This window comes from Hippopotamus amphibius, chromosome 3, assembly GCF_030028045.1.
Source record: "Hippopotamus amphibius kiboko isolate mHipAmp2 chromosome 3, mHipAmp2.hap2, whole genome shotgun sequence".
In the NCBI taxonomy this organism is placed as follows: Eukaryota; Metazoa; Chordata; class Mammalia; order Artiodactyla; family Hippopotamidae; genus Hippopotamus; species Hippopotamus amphibius.
The window spans coordinates 70,790,894-70,812,051 of NC_080188.1; the positions used below are offsets into that span (position 1 = coordinate 70,790,894).

At 37.9% G+C, this 21,158-nt stretch overlaps 1 protein-coding gene across 4 annotated transcripts in view; it reads right to left on the reverse strand.

Moving 5' to 3' along the window:
- Positions 1-1,342: 1,342 nt before the first annotated feature.
- SLC39A8 (solute carrier family 39 member 8) overlaps positions 1,343-21,158 on the reverse strand; it is a 72,910-nt gene continuing 53,094 nt past the window's right edge. For 3 of the 4 annotated variants that reach the window (XM_057729626.1, XM_057729629.1, XM_057729628.1), the window contains 3 exons: positions 6,160-6,367; positions 5,398-5,582; positions 1,343-2,903 (listed from right to left, as the gene is read on the reverse strand). In XM_057729626.1, the coding sequence (XP_057585609.1) occupies positions 2,754-2,903; positions 5,398-5,582; positions 6,160-6,367 (543 nt within the window). In that variant the 3' untranslated portion in view covers positions 1,343-2,753. The remainder of the gene's footprint in view (positions 2,904-5,397; positions 5,583-6,159; positions 6,368-21,158) is intronic. The other variant, XM_057729630.1, reaches the window with a different exon arrangement.

The window sequence follows — 21,158 nt, forward strand, 5'->3', positions numbered from 1 at the left end:
ACTCTCCTCCTGCATTAGAATTGTATATCTAGTCCCTTTGCCACTCGATGCTGCAGCGCCTCTTATGACAGTGGCCCAACCTAGATGACCCCCAGCCTGAAGATGAGCCACCCAGCAGAGCCCCGGCTGGACCTGCTCGTCAGACCCCTGAGCATAAGAATAACCTGTGGTTGTGAGCCTGGGGTCTTCCGATCCTTCAGGTAGGTTGTTACTCCACATGAGCATGGTAATAGAGGTCTCCTACAGTCTGAATGTTTATGTCCCCCCAAAACTCATATGTTGAAATCCTAACGCCCAAAGATGATGCTGGTAGGAGGTAGGGGCTTTGGGAAATACTTAGGTCATGAGGGTGGAGCCCTCATGAATGGGATTAGTGCTCTTATAAAAGAGGCTCCAGAGAGATCCCTTGCTCTTCCACTATCTGAGGACACAGCAAGAAGGCACTGTCTACAAACCAGACACCAAATCTGCCTGTGCCTTGACCTTGGACTTCCAGCCTCCAGAACTGTAAGAAATAAATTTCAGTTGTTTATAACCTATTCAGTCTATGGTATTTTGTTATAGCAGCCTAAGCAGACTAAAACGGGGTCTGATTCAGTACTCAAAAAATGCCAAATTAGTAATCATTGTTATAAAGTTCCATAATGCAAAAATTAAAGTATATACCTCCATATAACACACTGAAATCATTTTTGGTTTGTCACAGTAGTGTCTTTAAAGCCTGAAATTATAGAATATTCAACTGGTATAATGAATGTCTCGGTTTAAGGTATGTTGACTGATAGGTTTACATCTTGTTATCTAGGATAATTTAAATTTAATCATGGCTTACCATATCCTACCTTCTACCTGGAACCATAGCCTCTAATGAGTAGCAATTTTCTATCCTGCTTTTTGGGTCTTCATACCCTAGTGCCTCTGTTCTCCTCATAGTTGAAGAAAATGGTCAAAAGATCAACACATGGAAAGAGTAACATGAAGTACCCAGACTGTCCACACACACGTTGATCTACACCAAATGAGAGTTTGTTAATGTTGTTTTAATATCATGTTGTAAATAGCTTCTTAACCCGGACATACAATCTGTGCCTTAAAGAGGTAAAGATTATTTCTTCAGACTGAACGTAAACAGGTGAAATGATAAAAAAAAATTATTTTTATCATTTCACCTGTTTACAGATTCTATGTTTGCTGATTTTAATGAACAATGATAATCTTTCTAGTATATATTTGCTGAATATCTTTGAAATAAACATATCTATTTCTCCCCCTCCCAATAACAGGTACATAGAAGACACTCAAAAAATACATATCAAAAATGAATAATGAATGATACAATACAAGGTTTCAAAGGTGTTTACTACTTGGTCAAGCAATATTTTTTAATTGTCAGTTATAGAGTGAAATGTACATTAACATACATGTTACATATTCATCTCATCTGCATTATTGCTATGTGACATCATTTTATGGCCTGTGGGAAAATATAATTCCTGAGATCATTGTGGGCTTTTATCAATCATTTTCCTTGCTGTCAGATCATCTTTCCTTAAATGACTTGGGAGTATGAGTTAGGCTGAGGATGTTCAATTGTAGACCAACTTTCTGCATCTGCTCAACAAATAAACAGGCTCTATCTTTGATAAAAGGTAGAAAAATAACCATGGTGTGTGGGGTTTTTTTGCAAGGTATACCACATAGGAAAAATGTAGGCTGGACACAAAAGAAGTATTTTCTCAGTGTCTCTCAATCACCCATAAGGAATATATTATTTCCTAGTCAATCAGTCTTTGACACACAGCCGTCCAGCTGTTATTCTGTATTTACTTAAAATATCGTCTGCTAAATAGTGTTCCTCTTTAAAAGTATATAGCTTAAAATTACACTCAGTTTCTTTCTATAAACCCACATTTTCTTCACTTTCACAAAGCAAACACATTGGATACAACTCCGTTGTCACCAGCTTTTTATGCTGTTCTGCCATTTGCCATGGTACAGCCATAATGTAAGTCATAAGAAAGCAATTCTGGCTTTCTATGGAATCTGATAGAGTTTACATTTAGAGAAAAAAATATCTGAGTCTGAACTTAGTAGGGCTAACAAAACTTTACTGATTTCTTAATTCATATTATTTCAGGATGGTTTTCAAAACAATCTTACAAGTTCCTAACTCAAATATAAAACAAAATAAAAAGCTATGAGCAAGCTTTCTCTCATTAAGGCCTTAGAATCATTTATATCTGGTTCATTAAGGCCTTAGAATCATTTATATCTGTGTTGTATACATTCTGATTCTCTTGCACATTTTTGATGTACTTGCTTATGAAAGCACTAGAACAAATTAATTGAAAGATAACCACTCTGAAACTACTTGAACATTTGATCTGACCATAGATGTTTACAGGCTTATATGGCCTAGTTTGTATTTTTCTCTGGGTCTTGGTGTCGAAATGATTATAGAATGCATGTTTTTTGCTTTGTGATGATTTTTAGTATGCATGAAACATAAAAAAGGAGTATTTACCAAATATCTCACATATCAGACTTTTCAGACTGAAACTAAAAGCTTTTTGAAGCATTTTTAACAACAAATAATGGCCTATTTCACAGATCTGAAACCAATAATCAGTTTTCTTGACCTACAGCTGAAAACAAAATTATCATTTAACTAAATAGGATCAGCTTAAAAATCCCTTTGGAGCTGTTTTTATTTATTAAATGCCTTCATTAACAACACCATCTTTCACTTCCTATTACTCCAAGTCGATTTCTCCTGCATACAAAGTAATGAGCAGAATGGCTGTGAATCCAGTTAACATCCCAACATTCTGAATCATGAAGAAGGTAAAATCGGTTTTTCTTCCAGTTACCTTTTCCCTCAGCATATCGTTCATCTCTGGAAACTAGAGGAAAGATATATTGTTAGATAACTGTTGCCATCTTGTGGTAAAACATAAAACTGTCATTTATAGATTCCTGTGGGGGTGGGAGGGGATGAGTATTTCTTTGAGTTGTTTAAATGTTTTAGTATAGAGAGCATAATAGTGATATCCAGCCATACGAGACAGCAACAAGAAAAAAAGTACAAAAACAGTGTTCCCCCAGTGAGTCAATCAGTGGGATGGGTTTTACTTCATTTTGTGCCTCTCTCTCTCTCCTTGGCGCTCTCTACTCCATTCACATCATTCTTTTAGGACCCCAAATGCACTAGCCTCTTTCTGTCCTCAAAATCTTCACATCCACCAAAACCTCTACCTGAACTCTTTTCCCTCAAATTTTTTAATGAGCTAAATCTTTGAGCTTTCAGCTTAAGTCATTCTTTTTCTAGGAAGGCTTCTCTTAGGCCCTCCTAACTTAGATTCCCCTATTATCCTCTTTCATCGTATGTATTGCTTTTCCTTTCATCTCACAATTTTTATTTGTAACTATGTAATCACGTGTGTGATTCCGTCTGTTGAATTTCAGGTTCCCCTCTCTGTAGACAGAAGCCCCAGGAACGCAGGGAGGGTGCCTTTTTGTTCCCTCCAGGGTCCGCAGTGCCTTACCAATTTCCAAGCCTGATACAGAAATATCAATCAATAGCAGCTGATCTGGGACTTCCCTGGCGATGCAGTGGTTAAGGATCCGCCTGCCAATGCAGGGGACAAGGGTTTGATCCCTGGTTCGGGAAGATCCCACATGCTGTGGAGCAACCAAGCCTGTGTGCCACAACTACTGAAGCCCGCCACCACAATGAGCAGCCCGCGCACCACATTAAAGACCCAATGAAGCCAATAAACAAATAAATAAATTTAAAATAAATTAAATTTTTAAAAAAATAGTAGCTGATTAAATCAATTTTTAGACATCACTATATATTTAATTTCTATTCTCTTCAATTTGTTTCATTTTGCTTGTTCTATCCCTCACAAAAGCATAAGGTTTTTAAAGAAACTGTGCTCTGTTCTTGAATTGAAGACCATAACGATCTTATTGCAGTGAAAGCAATTAAAACCCCAAGTTCTGTTCTTAAAATCTACCCTTTCTCGGGAGTCCAACTCGAGGATGGAAGATGCCTTAGAGGACTGGGGCGGGGAGGGTGGGGGGGACTCGAGGCGGGGGGGGGAGTCAAGGGAGGGAGGGAATACGGGGATATGTGTATAAAAACGGATGATTGAACTTGGTGTACCCCCTCAAAAAATAATAAATAAATAAATAAAATTTAAAAAAAAAATCTACCCTTTCTCAGCATATAAATTCTACTGAAAAGGCTCCATGAGGAGATCTGTAAATGCCATCTTTTCAAAACATATTTCAAAGTGCTCTGCCATATATACAGTGGTGCATTGTACCAAGGCATCCAAGAAGTGGGACTCCAGAACCCACAGTCAATCCATGTGCCTGATTTGAAAAACTTGTTATGTTACTAGGATAAAATGGATGAAATCTATGAAACCATTCTGAAAAAAGCAAAGCTGCTGTAAGTATATAGGTATACTTATATGTATTAGTATTATTTCTTTAAATTGAATCACTCTAATACATTCTGTTCTTATATTAGAGAAAGGAGCAGTGATGACCTAGCATAAATTTGCTATGTGGCATGAATTCTGTGAAGAAAAACATAAATGCAGCGATGGTTCTAAGAGATGGAATCCTTGCTCTTATAAAGGTCTGCAGAGAACAATGAACAGAGCTAGACAGTTGCCATTTGGAACTAAGAATGCAGATGAAGGAAATTAAATTATTAAATTATGTATGTAATACACACTCAGTTCCAAATGCAAAGGAAACATCCCTTGATTTGCATCTACTTAGCACGTTTTCATTTTCTAGAAATCTGTGCATGATTTATTTGAAAATGCACAGGGCCATTGGTATTCTCTCTCTTATACACACACAAAGACAGTCACAGCATAGACACAAACATAGATATAAATATATAACTGGCCCAAGTAAATACTGTTCAATTTTAATTTACCCGTTGTAGTTTAACTCAAAATGTTCTCACTGTTTAGAACTTTGAAATAACAAAACGCTATTTACTTTAACAAATTATTCTCTTCTGAATATGACATCCTCCCAAAAGAAGAGTGAAAAGTCCTATGGAGACATACTATATAGAATACAAGCTTTACCCACAAGGCAAAACACCTGAGAAAACATCTCTCCATCAGCAAAAACAAGTCATTTCATCCTCTATCCATGAGGCCCAAGATCAAAGAATCAATGAGAATCACTTTCAAATCACTATGAGTACAGACTACTCAAAAAGAGTTATCTGTTGGACCAGGAACATTTTAAACTACAACAGAAAGGCCTTCCACACTGTGGAAGGCAAAAGGTCACCCTTAGTCAATTCATAACCCAGATGTTTATCTCCAAATTGAAACAAGATAAAATCTTAAAATGTCTTACCATGTCTGCCAGAGAAATATAGAGGAACATGCCTCCAGCAAGGGCAAATATAATATTTGGAGCAAAATTATTGCCCACCAAGATGCCAAAAGCTAGCCCAACATAGCAGGAACACGCAGAGAGGAAATTAAACAGCAAGGCTTGTCGAGTGCTCATTCCTGCATTGAGTAGGATCACAAAGTCCCCTAGAAGAAGAAGAGCATATCAAGTGGATAGGGGTTTTTTTTTTTCCTATTTTTGGATGAAATAAAAGATAATCATCAATGTCCAAAAAGGGCTCCTTCATTTTGAGGCATCAGCAGGAGTTTTAAGAGCGTGTCATCTGAAACGTCTCCCTCCCCTGAAACCAAGAAGCAGTGGTGACAGGACAAGAATAAGGATGCAGATGCAGAGAATGGACTGGAGGACATGGGGTTGGGGTGGGGGGCAGGGGGCGAAGGGGAAGCTGGGACAAAGTGAGAGGGTAGCATAGACATATACAACTACCAACTGTAAAATAGGTAGCTAGTGGGAAGTTGCTGTATAACAAAGGGAGATCAACTCGATGATGGGTGATGCCTTAGAGGGCAGGGACAGGGAGGGTGGGGGGGAGTTGTGGGAGGGAGGGGACATGGGGTATAAATAAAGCTGATTCTCTTTGGTGTACCTCATAAGCTGGTACAAGAGTGTAAAGCTATTATATTCCAATAAAGAGCTTAAAAAAAAAAAGGAAAAAAAAAAAAAGAAGCAACGGACTTGGAGAACATGAGCAGCGTCCCTTACCTAACTCGTGAGGGAACTCCTCGCACAGGATGGCTACCGAAGTGCTGAGTCCCTGCAGGAGAGACAAGGTGCAGGAGGCTCCGATGGCCAGGCCATCAATGAAATTGTGGAGGGCATCACTGATTGTGATCATCCAGGCAATTGTCCCTATTTCTGAGAGTTTCGGCCCCTTCAAACAGGTGCATGAGCTTGACTCTTTTTTTCCATCCTATAAAATAACAGAAAATCAATCAACAGGATAACCAACATTTCTTGAAAGGCGAAGTGATACAGAGAAGTAGATCCGTTACGTGTTGGGAGAGACAAGTGTTTCCAGCAGAAAGTCTTTCATAGTGGATAGGAAACCCTAACCATATAAAAGAGAGAAAAAAAAAAAAAACTTATGGGAGGGACATAGGAAAGGAAGAGATCAACAGGCCTTGAACAAACCACTTAAAGACATTTTACTTTGGTCTCCCCTTCAAACAATCCTTTTGACTTGTATGAACAAATTCTTACTACTGCCTTTCTAAAATGGAACTGCTGTTAACCAAGAATTTGATTTATTCACATTCTTTAAATAAAAAGAAGTTTTTCAAAGACTAAAGTCTTTTCCATGTTACGATTTAAATGTGAAATCCACATTTAAAGCATGATGACATCAAGGAACATTTATTCTAATCTATCCTATGCCACTGTGTAACTGTGAGCAAGTAATCTGGGCCTCGGTTTCTTCAATTGTGACGTGAAGAGAATGCACTCAATGATTCATTTATTTTTCAATGGCTTATTAAGTTTCAGCTGTGTTCCACGTAGTGTGCTGGGTGTTTAGGCTGTAACAACGTGGTCCTTACAATCTCTAAACCTCAATGATTCTCTTAAATTCCATGAAGTGTGATTAGAACAGGCTTGCCTTTACACAACACTTCTTCCCACTTTGAAACAATAATAAAGATAGAAACTCCTACAATGGACCCTTTGTAAGAATTTAAATTTCCGTCAAATTTACAAAATTGTATAAAATCAAATGACAAATGCCAACTGAAGCATCTTCCAGAAACTGTGGGAAAAGATAATAAAATGCAAATTCATTTTTAAGTAGGGAAGCAATTTACAATTAACTGGAGAACATTTTATGCCTAATTCTCCTCCCCTCAACTCTACCTCAGCAGCTAATCAACATATTTATTGAACATCTGCAATTTGCATGGCAGGCAACGTGCTGGGTGCTATGGGAAGTGCACAGAAGTGGAAAATACAGCTTTTTCTATCTTCAAGAAGCATATTTACCTTGGAGAAACAAGATGTAAAGTATATGACTGACTCTTTAAAAACTGTGCAACAAATACCAGCCGAAAAGGGCTTCCTTAGGAGCAACCATCCGCGAGGCTGTGCATTTACTCTGATGTCACTTCATCGCTCAAGACGCTTTGGGGACCGTTCTTTCAGAACTGAGGTTAGATCTTGTCACACATCTTTTCACTGTTTCATTAGTGGCAAATTTGCATCCTTGAGGGATGTTTTTTGTTTGTAGACACAGCCAACATTTATTTGGAGCCAATAAATTCTTAAATTAATATGGAAGGAGGGAGGATTGCTAGTAGCAGTTGCTAGTTGTTACTAGTGGTAGAAATACTAATAGCAAAGGCATATGGTGTTTATTACGTGCCAGGCACTGTTCCAAGCAATTTAGATATTTAATTCCTTCAGAACCATTCTAGGAGTTAAGTACTACTATTGTCATCATTTTATGGTTGTGGACACTAAAGCACAGAAAGGCTGGTGAACTTACTAGAGATACGAAAGAAAGAAGCATGCTTTTTTTAGTAACTGTTCTACTACTCCAAACTTATGCTGGAGGGAGGAGGGAACACTTCTTGTTTGTGGTAAAGTTTGAAGGCAATTCGCAAGGAGAACACCCCCTCCCCTCAAAAACACTTGAAGCCACATTGGAATAAGTATTTAATCTCCTTTTACTTTTTAAAAGGCAATTCTCATCAGTATAAAAAGGATTCCATCTGGTTTTACAATGTGGTCTTTTTACTGGACAGTGTTAAAACGTAAACTGAGGCAAATTAAAAAATTTAAGAGCTTATTTGAGCAAGAATGGATTCCAATCTGGTAGTGTCAAACCGGAAGTGGTGAGGAGCATTCCACAGACAGGAAGCTCAGGGAGACACTTTTACAGACAAAGGATGGAAGCAAAGCAAAGAAATTATTGATGGGCTACAGCTTAAAGCCTAGTTGGCTGTTTGGGATGGATCGTCCTTAGGTTTTGATTTCGTAACCTTGAGGCATTTACAGGCTTAGATTTTGGACTGCTTGCATATGACATTAGAGCCACCTCAGCCTAACTGACTCCTTGTTTAATTAATTTGATAATTGATATATCTTACATACACAACATAATAAACAACAGTGACTTAGTTCATGTCAAATGGCTAGCTTGGATAAGAAATGCCCCAGATTGGGAAGCAATTACTGCCAAAAGAGAAACAAAGGTGGTCATGAGAAAACCCATAGAGGAAGTGACCTTGGCATTGCAAAAACTTACTGTCAAGATACATTTAATAAGACCAGTTTTTTTTCTCTTCCAACTTGGTTTACCTAATCACATATGTATAATTTCCTTACTTTCTTTCGATGATTTAGGGGAAAGGTTACAAGACCAAGTCTTGACTACCTGATATTTTGTACAGAGTCTTTATACAAATTCCTTTAATTCTGAAAAAGAAATTAAATTAATATATCAGGCATGGTTCTCTTACCTCTGAGTCCAGATATTATTGACTCTATTTATTATGTTTCCTTTCAGCCTTATAATCTCAGGTCTCAAGTGACACTGTTGGGTAGGTTAACAGTTGTACATTTTTAATAGTCTTAGAACAAATGAAAGAAGGCAAACCTTCACAAACAGTTCTTTTTTAATTTACCTGGAACAAAGTCACTGAACAGAGAGAAAATTAAGTCAAGTCCCTTTAGCTAAATTAGGGCGTATTCTTTCCTTACCTTTATTTTTCGTTTTTCTTTGTTGTTGTTGCTTGCTTACTTTCTTCCTTGTTTGACTTGTACACTGAATGTGAGGCTCTTTCTAACCTCAGCCATGATAAGGCAACTCAGTCTAGTAAAAAGACCATCAGCCTAAAATCCAGGAGAATCAAGTTCTCGCTTGGCTCTGACAAGAATTACCGTGTAATCATCAGCAAGGCTCTTAACATTGCTCACCTTAATTATTAATGAAAATGAAAGTCAAAGCAAAGTGCAGACTAATCAGGATGGGGGGGAGAAAGAACAGCATGGAACAAAGTTGTGAGAGAAGAGGGGAGACAGTAGAATCCCAACATAAGTATGGAGGGGAAGAAGCAGAAAGTAAAAGAAAAAAAAGTACTGAGAAATCAAAATGAAGAAAGCAAGTGTGGCTTATTGCAGAACAATTTAAGTTTAAGGAAGAAGAAGGAAGACCAGAAAGGAACACAAGGAAAAGGAGGAGTGGCATGAGTTGGGAGGAAAAGGAAGAGAAATCGAAAGAGGAAGATAAGAAGGATGAGGGGGGAACAAAAAGAAGGATGAGGAAAAAGGAGGAGGTGGAGAAGAACAAGAAGGAGGGCGAGAAGGAGGAGGAGGAAGATGAGGAAAGAAAAAGAAAGAACTTGGTTATCCTGCATAGGACATAAATCATATAAACATGGCTTACATCTGCAATGAAATAATATGAAGAGTAGTGGAGGTGAAGAATATCTTTATTTTCCCACATGTAAAGATGTCCAAAACATAGTATTAAGGTAAATATATATATGTATGTATATATACACACACACACATACATACATATTTATATATAAAACAACATGTCTAGTGGGCACCTTTCTGTAAAAATTATTACGATAATTCCATGATGGTCTAAGTGCAAATATACTTGGAAAGATATACACAAAAATGTTAATCCTGGTTCTCCCCAGGAGATAGTACTGTGGATCCTTGTGTTCCTTCTTTTATCTTTTATGAGTGTTCTGGATTTTTTTGCACTTATTACATATTATTTCAATACTCAGAAAACAAAACATTAAAGCCATCAGATGAGAACCAGTGACAGGGAAAAATGAACCTGTAATGACTCATGGGTGATCATCAACAAACAAGGTAAAGCTGGAGAAGCAGGCTGCCTGCCAGGTTTGGTCTGCATTAAAAAGAGGGTGTATTGTCCCACTAAGTGAAACTTTTTTTGTTAAGTCAATGGCATGAGCACTGCATTGGAGGAAGCAAGGTAAGCCACGATTAATAAAAATGTTTATACGGTTTATTGTCTATCTGTTTTATTGATAAGAAGGTAAAAGTGAGCAACCATTGTAGGTGAAAATTAAATTTCAAATTCCACATCTCGTGCTGGAAAAATTTCGCAGAGCAAGAACTCTGGTTAAAAAAAAGAAACAAACAAACAAACAAAAAAACCCTGGACCTAGAGACTGTCATACAGAATGAAGTAAGTCAGAAAGAGAAAAACAAATACCGTACGCTAACGCATATATGTGGAATCTAGAAAAATGGTGCTGGTGAACAGAGTGGCAGAGCAGGAATGAAGAGGCAGAGATGTAGAGAATGGACTAAAGGACACAGGGCGGGGAAGGGGAAACTGGGACGTAGTGAGAGAATAGCATTGACAGATATAAACTACCAAAGGTAAAATAGCTAGTGTGAAGCTGCTGCATACACAGGGAGATAAGTTAGGTCCTTTGTGACGACCTAGAGGGGTGGGATAGGGAGGGTGGGAGGGAGGCTCAAGAGGGAGGAAATATGGGGATATATGTATACGTATAGCTGAGTCACTTTCTTGTACAGCAGAAACTAGCACAACATTGTAAAGCAATTATACTCCAATAAAGATGTATTAAAAAAAAAAGTCAAAAAGGAAAGTAGAAACCCTCCAAAAAACATAATAAATATAGCAAAAGGAAGTATAAATAAATAAAAGCTGAAAATTATATGCAAAGGAACATAAAATCTATGCCCATAAAAGAGAAATTAATGTAATATAAATAAAAACAATAAAATATTATTTTAAGAGGCTGCAAACAAACAAAGGTGAGAGTTAAAGAAAGGGGCACTGAATGCAAACTACCTTAATGATAGTGTATGGGCTTTGGCACCAAATGGGTGTGAGTGTCAGTAATGGCTCTACTGCTTAATAGTTCTGTGTCCTTTGGAAAGTTACTTGGGTCCTAACTAACACAGTAAGACAAAAAAAGGAAATAAAAGGTACATACACCTTGCGGAGAAATAAATAAAACTGTCTTTGTTGGCAGATGAACATGACTGTCTATGTAGAAAATGCAAAAGTATCAACAAAAAAAGCTCCTGGAACATTATAAGCAAGTATAGCATGGATGCAGGACACAGGTTAACATATAACAGTCAGTTGCTTTCTGATATATCAGCGATGAACAAGTGGAATTTGAAATTAAAATCATAATATCATTTACATTAGCACCCCCTAAAAATGAAATACTTAGGTATAAATCTAACAAAATATGTGGAAGATCTGTATGAGGAAAAGCACAAAACTATGATGAAAGAAATCGAAGAACTATTCTATTCATGCATTAGAAGACTCAGTACAGAGTTGTCAAGATGTCAGTCCTTCCCAATTTGAGCTATAGATTCAGTGCAATTCCAATCAAAATCCTAGCAAGTCATTTTGTGGATATTTTGTGATTCTAAAGTTTATATGAAAATGCAAAATACATAGAATAGCTAACACAACAATGAAGGAAAGAAACAAAGTTAGAGAACTGACACTATCTGACTTTAAGACTTACTATAGGGGATATATGTATAAATACAGCTGATTCACTTTTTGTTGTACAGCAGAAACTGGCACAACAGTGTAAAGCAATTATACTCTAATAAAGATCTGAAGAAGAAAAAAAAAAAAAGACTTACTATAAAGCTACAGTAATCAAGATGGTGTGGTACCAATAAAAGAAGAGACAAATAGATCAATGGAACAGAATAGAGAGCCCAGAAGTAGACTCATATAAATATGGTCAACTTATCTTTGACAAGCAGTACAATGGAGAAAGACACTCTTTTCAACAAGTGATGCTGGAAGAAGCGGACATCCACATGAAAAAAATAAATTAATAAATCTAGACACAGACTTGACATCCTTCACAAAAATGAACTCAGAATGGATCATAGACCTAAATGTAAATGCAAAACTCTTAAACTCCTGGAATATAACATAGGAGAAAACCTAGATGACCCTGAGTATGGCCATGACTCTTCATATATAACACCAAAAGCATAATCCACAAAAGAAATAATTGATAGCCTGAACTTTATTAAAATGTAAAGCTTCTCATTTGCAAAAGACAATGTCAATAAAATGAGAGGACAAGCCACAGAATGCAAGAAAATATTTGCAAAAGACACTTCTGATAAAGGACTTAAACAAAATATACAAAGAGCTCTTAAAACTAAATAAGAAAACACACAACCCTGTTAAACAATGCACCAAAGTCTTTAACAGACACTTCATCAAAGAAGACATACAGATGGCAAATAAAGATACAAAAAGGTGTTCCACATTATATGTCATCAGGGAAATGCAAATTAAAACAAGATAATACTACACACCTATTAGAGTGGCCAAACTCAGGAACACTGACAACGCCAAATGCTGGCAAGGATGTGGAGCAATAGGAACTCTCACTCATTGCTGGCAGGAATGCAAAATGGTCCAGCCACTTTGGAAGACAGTTTGGCAGTTTCTTACAAAACTAAACACACTCTTCCCCTATGATTCAGCAATCATGCTCCTTGGTATTTACCGAAAGAAGTTGGAGACTTATGTCCACACAAAAACCCATTGTTTATAGTACCTTTATTCCTAATTGCCAAAACTTAGAAGCAACTAAGATATCCTTAATTAGGTGAATGGATAAATTAACTGTGGTACATCCAGACAACGGAATCTTGTTACACCACCCCCTAAATGAGCTAACAAGCCATGAAAAGACATGAATGAATCTTAAATGCATATTACTAAGTAAAAGAAGCCAATCTGAAAAGGCTACATACTATATGATTCCAACCATATGACATTCTGAAAAAGGCAAAACTGTGGAGACAATAAAAAGATCAGTGGTTGCCAGGAATTAGGGGAAAAAAGAGGGATGGATAGGTAGAGCACAGAGAATTTTTAGGGCAGTGAACATATTCTATATGATACTACAATGATGGATACCTTACACATTTGTTCAAACCCACGGAATGTACAACACCAAGAGTGAACTGTAAACTGTGTACTTTGGGTGACTATGATGTGTCAGTGTAGGTTCATCGATTGTAACAAATGTACTGCATATATTTAAAGTGTACAATTTGATTTTTTTTCTTATTACTACGCTTTAAATATATCAAATTGTACACTTTAAATATATGCAGTTTATTGTATGTCAATTACATCTCAATAAAAGTTCTAAAAAAAAAAGTGAGAGGGTACAGTGACGTGTTGAAAAGAAACAAGGAAAACTTCTAACAAAGATGCTTGAGCTTGGATATAAATATACTCTTCAAGAAAGCTATTGAACTTTCAACTACTGGAGTTCAAGGTGTATGAAAAAGTCAGGAGGTTAATTAGCCAGAAGGTAAAACCCACTGTGAAAAGTATGCAATCTACATTGGTAAGTTTATATGAATCAGATAACTGACTGGTATAGGAAGAAAGGAATCTCTAAGATGTAAAATAGTATCTTGCATATTCAGCATTTCACAGTTTACAAAGCACTTCCATACATTAGTGCCTTCGTTTTCTTTTGACCTTTACAACATCCTCATGAGTAAAACAGAACAGATACTAGTATCCTAATTTTAGAGATGAGGAGAATGACAATCCAAGAATGTAAATGACTTGCTCAACATCACACAGGAGGTGTTGGGATTAGGCTCCTTAATTAGTTACCAAACACCTATTTTACAGCAGGCAGGAACTGTGCTGAGAACCGAGGACAGAAATATAAATAAAAGAATCTCCACGTTGTTGGAATTCATAGTCCAAAAAGGAGCATCCAAGATTCAAACTTCAGGCCCATGAGAATTAATTCCCATCTGCCCTTTTAGGATGACCCTCCACCCTCTGGCCCTGCTCTCTGCCCTGAAGCTGTTTTCCTGAATGGGCTACTGCTACAGGCTTCTTCCCCTCTGGTTTCCATTTGATATGGACCGCTGAGAAGCCCTAGAGGGAGTTCAGGGGGAGAAAGGAAGGAGAAGTCAGGGTATTTATTCCCCTGATGCCCCTTTATGTGGTCACCTCAGGCTGTCAATGACCCTCAAATGGAGAACACAGCTCTTCTCAAGACAATTCTCTTCCCAAGTTCTAGTAACTGCTCCTTCCTCTCTATCCTTTGGGCCCAGGGGTGGTAAAGACTTTGCCATTACTGGTCCCTAGTTCATGAACTACTCTTATACCCCACTCACATCTTATAAATAAATCTTCCAGAAATTATTCTAATCTGAGTGGCCCATCTGTTTCCTGTTGGGATCCTGATAGAATCACTGGTGCTGGAAGTGGCCATAAAGAACAGACCCCCAAAATGGAATTTAATTGGGTTTTTCATATATTCAAAGTATGGGGAAATGGGACATTGGCTACCCATAGGTGAGCTGCAATTTCCAGTGAAGCCCAGAGCATGAAAGGGCTCTGCAAGCTCTAGGCTGTATTGCAAGCTTTCCTGCCAGTTGGTTCTTAGGACCCAGTAGACCCAGAGGAATTGGAATAATCTGTGGCAGACAGAGATGCTGAAAGGAGCCTTCTGGCAATCCCTGATCAGAGAATCACAGTGCAGACACCTAAGATGTTAGGTTAAAGCCATGCTCTCTTTTTGTCATTAACTATTCTTTATCTCAAAGGCAGTTCCTTGCTTGTTCCTAGGTCCTTCTGGGGACTTACCTTGTGCCCATGGAACATCAAGTGGCCCTGAGATCATTCCCAGCAAGCCATAAAATCAGCTATTCACACCAGCATACAATTTAATAATGGTATTAAATTGTATATACAAGTACAAGCCCACATCAGTCTTGAAGACATAAATTGCAGTGGCAGTTGATTCAGACTCTCATAATCTAAACCTAACATTTCATCTCTTTTCCTTCAACAACAATAAGGCTACATGGGGCATTTCCTATTGCCAGTTAACTGTCAACAGTGTTCCAGCACCAACCAGCTATACAACCTTACTCACAATGAACTTAAAATATAATGATAAAGATAAATCCTCCAAGTGGGCAGAACTTTTGAGGGTAGTATTGAACTTCGTGTAGAGGTAATGGCCTGAGTTACACGTCTAACACTAACTCATGAGTGGGTGATAAAAGAGTTGGCTAGGTGATCAGAGACTTTCAAAAAAACAAAACTGGAAACTAGCGGCAGAGATCTGGAAAAAATATCTTGATGAACCTCTTGTAAAAGGCACAGAATGCGAAGACAATCTAGTCCATTGAATCTCACGAGAGGCTGTCACTGAGAATGGTCTCAGGAACGAAGTGGGCAAGAAGATCTGACTATAAATGCCACTTGGTATCCTTCATTAGCCATCCCAAAGTTTACCTAATTTATCCCCCAGGCTCCCTCCTTGAGGGGCAACTTAGGCTGACTGTCCCTGATTAAAGATCACTGCTCCACTGAACAGTGGCTTTCTGTACAAGATTCGTTCCCTCCCAGTTCTAGTAACTTCTTCCTTCCCCTCTCCCTTTGGACATAAGATTGCTAACAAGTCCACCATTTCAAGCCCCAGGTTTACTGCACTCTGCGCTGTGGTTCACCCACACCTTGCCCAGAGTTTTGTAAACTGCCCTTTTTCTAATGTTTATTTATCCTAACTTGGAAGAGCCATCTCTTTCTGGAAAGGACATGACTGATCCACAGTCAAATGCTCACAGACTCTGTATATACTATTAAATATATTTTCATGGAAAAACTTACAAAAAGGATTAAATAAACACAAAGATATAAAGAGCTAAAGGCACTATGCAAATATAAAATTTTGATGGGCTTTGCTTTTATGACTATGTTTTCAAGTGATTTCAATGGACTTTATAGCTGGTGGTTCTTTTGTCCTTCCTCTAGCCCTGAAAAGTCAGTCTCAGCTCCCTATAACCAAAATCAACCTTCATATGAGAAAGGAGAAATTAATTTTATCCTTAACGCATATAACCAAATATAATTTGAATACACTTAGTTTCTAGTCATTTGGTTTCAAGAAAAACCTCATAACTATTTTCACAAGTCTCTTTGCCAAGGAAAATAACCATTAATGAGAAAATAACAATTTCCAGAAACCTTAAAAATTGTTTCTTTTCCCTCCATCCCTTCTGTGAGATGTGATTGAAGTTGTTTAGCTCTTTAGGAGTTGAAATAATTGTCTTTCATTTTCAGTTTGGGACCATATAATTTTACTGTCCTGATAAAAATTTAGGAGAAATCTGAGGAGTTTTCAAGAAATTATGCTACTATTTTGCCAATGGAGCTTAAAGTATACACTAATTAAGTATTTACAGTTATCCTAATGGACTACTTACGCCACTTTAAAAGGATGCCTACTGTTACTACAGATGGAGAAGGGCATTAATGCTCTGATACATTCGGGAAGCAGGACATCATTTCTTATAAAAAGCTTGCATAATGTACTCCCCAGCCCACGCAACTCTGATTGTTATTGAGAAGTATTAAAGGAAGTCAGAAGGCACCAGGAAATTGGTTGTTTGAACGTACGTTGGAGAAATTTATTGCTGGGCTCCTGAAAAAATGGGGTTCCCCAAAGGCGGGGATATCTACACTGCTCAGCATTAAGTCTTCCAGAATAATTCAAATAAGGAAATGGGTAGGGTAGGGTGTGGTAGAGGAACTAACCCCATGCAGCTGCTGCCTGTGGTGTTATCATCATTTGACATGAATTACGTGAAAAGAACTGAAATACAGAAGATCCCACCCAAAATATTGCAAGTGATTGACTACCAAGCCCTGCAAAAGAGGAGGGTGGGCTGTCTGACTGGCAGACATCTAGAAATGCAAGCCTCTTAGGGCAAGAAGCTTGGAAAAGCGATAAGAGGTAAGGGATGACAGATGACAAGAGGGACAAGAGCAAGTGCCAACTGCAGTCACCGAGACGTGAGAGGCGATGAGGACCATAGTGGGGGTGTTAAGAAACAGACAGCCTGCCAGGAGTGAAGAAGTGAGCGACAGAGGGTTAGAAATAACCCTGTTCTTTGAGGAGGCAACCAGCCCCCGGTCTATATTTCGACAGTGTAGAAAAACAGAGCATCTCTACTTTGCATGTGGAGAGTGAGGGGTGAGAACTACACAGGGGATAAGGGTACCAGGACCTCATTCCCTCTTAAAGACGTAAATGTGATACTCTGAAGATTCGCTCGCCAGTTTAAGAAATTTTTATTGTGGCGCAGCTGATTTATAGTGTTGTGTTCATTTCTGCTGTACAGCAAAGTGATTCAGTTATACATATATATACATTCTTTTTTATATTGGAGAAAATAAATTTGGTAGTGAGGAACTGAGCATGAAAGACACAGGATATACTCAGGGAGCACAGAACAGTAATAGTGGTAATAGTAGCAGTGCAAGTCATTAGTAGTAAAGTCGTTTAATCTTCACAGTAACTCCATGAGGTTATTAGTTCCATTTTATAGATAAGGAAACTGAGGCATAAAGAGGTTAGCGAAGTAACTTGCCCAAAGTCATACCTCTAGAAAGGAGCAGAGACAGGATTTAAACTTCTATGCCAAACAAGCTACATCCGTAATCCCCAGGAAACGTGGGGTTTTTATTTCCTCTCATTCACTCTTGCTCATCCAATATCTAGCACTGCAGGCACTCTATACATCTGTTGTCCGAATAAAGGAAGGTGCAGTAATAGTAAAAATACATTTTCTCTCATGACAGGTTCACAAATCATTGTCACACAAAGCAATTATTCCTATCTTTCCAAAGAACAAACATAAGGGCATTTACACAACATGGGGAAGGTGTGCATAGAAAATGTTCATTAATCAATTCCAAATTGGTTCATCTACATTAAAAAAAAAAACCTCTGAAAGTGCAGAAGGGTTTTTGTTGTTCATTGTTTTCTCACCAATTTTTTAATGTCGTGGAGCCAGGTCAAAAGCTCCTTGTGGACCATGATTTTTTTTTTTCCATTTCACCCCAAAGTTTAATATTAATAGGTGCTCAATAAATGTTTCTTTTAAATAAATCAAGGGCAGAGGGGACTTGTTTTGCCAAACTGAATAGAGCAGTGGAATGCCGAATCACATTCTAGTCAGCAGACGTCAGTGCCTCCACGTCCATCCCAGTGACCTCCAAAAGGTGGAAGACTTATCAGCAGCTGCCTTGCATCTAATTCAAGGACACTTACACATTTTTCAGAAGACTGTTGGAGGAAGGGGGCATAAAAATCATAGTAGCAACAAAGGCAACTAGCGCTGTTGAGTGCTTACCATTTGCAAAGAACTCTCCTAAATGCCATGAGCTGAGTTCACCTCCAACACCCAATGACAGATGAAGTAACGAAGGTACTAGAGGTTAAGGGCCGGACCAAAACCACATAGCTAGAGACAGAACAGCCACTGAACCCATATGATTTGACTCCTAAGCCCACGCAATAAAAGGCAGAGGAGACTGCTCCAAAGGACTGAGATAAATTCCGAGTTCAGTAATTTTAGTCCTATCATAATGGGTTATTTCATTGCTGTTGCAAGTCCAATCCTGGAAGGTGTCCGTGATTCAAGTACCTCTGGTTTTGAGTAGAATAGACTAAGCTGATGTTCTGGGGTTTGCTAACACTTCAGACACACTTAAAATAATAATTCCAATCATTGAGGGGATGAAATACCATCCTTGGGCTTTCAAATCTACTCCATATAATCTCTTGTTTACAGATGCAGTGTGGATGGGAAAAATACAGTCATTTTTTTGACTGTCCCTTCCTAAGTTTGTTACATTTAATAAAATGTAATTTTAGAACCAGAAGCTCATTTGAGATTACTGGCACTTATTTAAACGTTAGCAACGTTAGAACACAGTAACGCTTACTAAAATTACCAGCATCCATTGTACCTTTGCTACTCTGATCTTGTTTCGATTCCTAAAACCCACCAAACTCTTGCCCACCCTGAAGACTTTGTGGTGGCTGTTTCCACAGCCATGACCTTCTTCCCCCTGATCTCTGCAGAGAGAGCTACTTCCTACAGTTCAGATTTTAGCTTAAATATGTCCCTGACTCTCCAAACTAGCTACCCAGACATCATCACATCACCACATTTCAATTCCCTGCACAGCATCTGTAACCCTATGATGTTGGGCTGTGTGCCCACTGGAACAAAAAGAGTGCCAGAGATCAGAAACATTTTCTGTCTAATTTGCCACAATATCTCCAGGGTATGGAACAGAGACTGGCACTGGGCACGTGATCAGAGGATCATGACAAGTGAATGAATGACAGAATGAAAAACTAAATACCATCCTCCTGCCCATTAGTACAGCTTCAGTGAGTTGACCTATAGAGCAGAATGTCATTCAGAATGTGAAATGTTACCATAAAAGAAGGCTCAATTTAAGATTGTCTTTATTGTTTTAATATACAAGTTGCATGACTGAAATTTTGGTCATAGTCACAAAAACTGCAAAGAATCCAGAGATATTTTCTGCAAAATGATGCCCTCCAGGTAAAGGATTTTTGCGATTTTACTTTCCAAATGTAAAACGATCTGTAGATTTGCTTGGTTTGCAGCCTAGAAAACTACTGATGATCCCTCACCTCAGTTTTTCTGATATGTATTTTACAATCTAGTAATAAAAGTAGATAAACTAGAAAGCATCAAATCAGAGACCTGCATGGTTTGGTGATCTTTATTGGTGCTTTCTCAGCTACTGAATTTTTTTCTTTAATCTGCCTTCACTGAGTTGTTATAAAGGTTTAATAAAATCATCCTCATTAAGCAATCTGATAATCCTAAGTAAAAGAAGATTCAGTAAAGTTTGCTCTTTTTTTACTTTTAATGCTCTGATGCCTGATACCAGCAACAAAAAGAAGAACCACTTTAAAAAGAAATGGGGGCTCACACATTGAGGATTCTCCTTTCGACTGATAAGAACTCAAACTTACAATAGATCTGAATAAATCGGGGCACTCATCAACACGGTGAGCAACGGTAAAGACAGGAGAAAGTCACCACTTAATTAACAAAAATGAAGAACCATTAACTTAATTGCAGTGAGATCCTCAAACAGGGATTCAAATCGCCTCTCTAAAAAGCAAGCACAAGGTAAAATCAAATTTTACCGCCCAGTCAATGATCTGACTGTAACCTGATGGTACATTTATTGAGTGAACACTTAATTTGGTCTTTAAACACCTTCAATTATTTTTTATTCACTAAGATAATCGGTGAAGTACTGATCGTTACAAAAGTGCTATGTACAATCTGGACATTTGCCTCAGACGTAAAACTGAATAGATAGGAATATATAGGCAGATAAATATCTACAGGGGTGTGTGTGTGTGTGTGTGTGTGTGTGTGTGTGTGTGTGTATGAGTGTGTGTGTGTGTGACAATCTGCTAATACTACAGACTATAGTAGTGTCAAACTCAAAAAACCTCTTAGCAAGACCACGCTTCATTTGCAGGAAACTTTCGCTTTGTGATCTTTCTAATTTAGGATTTTTATTTTTGAAATATATAGAATAAATATAATACAGAATACTAGAATATAGAAAAAAGAAAAAATTCTACCTCCCCAAGAGCTTCACCTTGGGACATGAATTTTACTTATTACAATAAAACATCTCATGCTTTGGCAAATTTTCCAACGTTCAATCCACTGAGTAAAAATTACTCACCAGGTCTTGATCCAGTATTCCCAAACTGCAAGATGTAGCATGTAAAGAATATAGCACCACATAAATATTTTCAAATGAGCAAAGAGCAGAAATAAAAAATTTAAAATTAAAA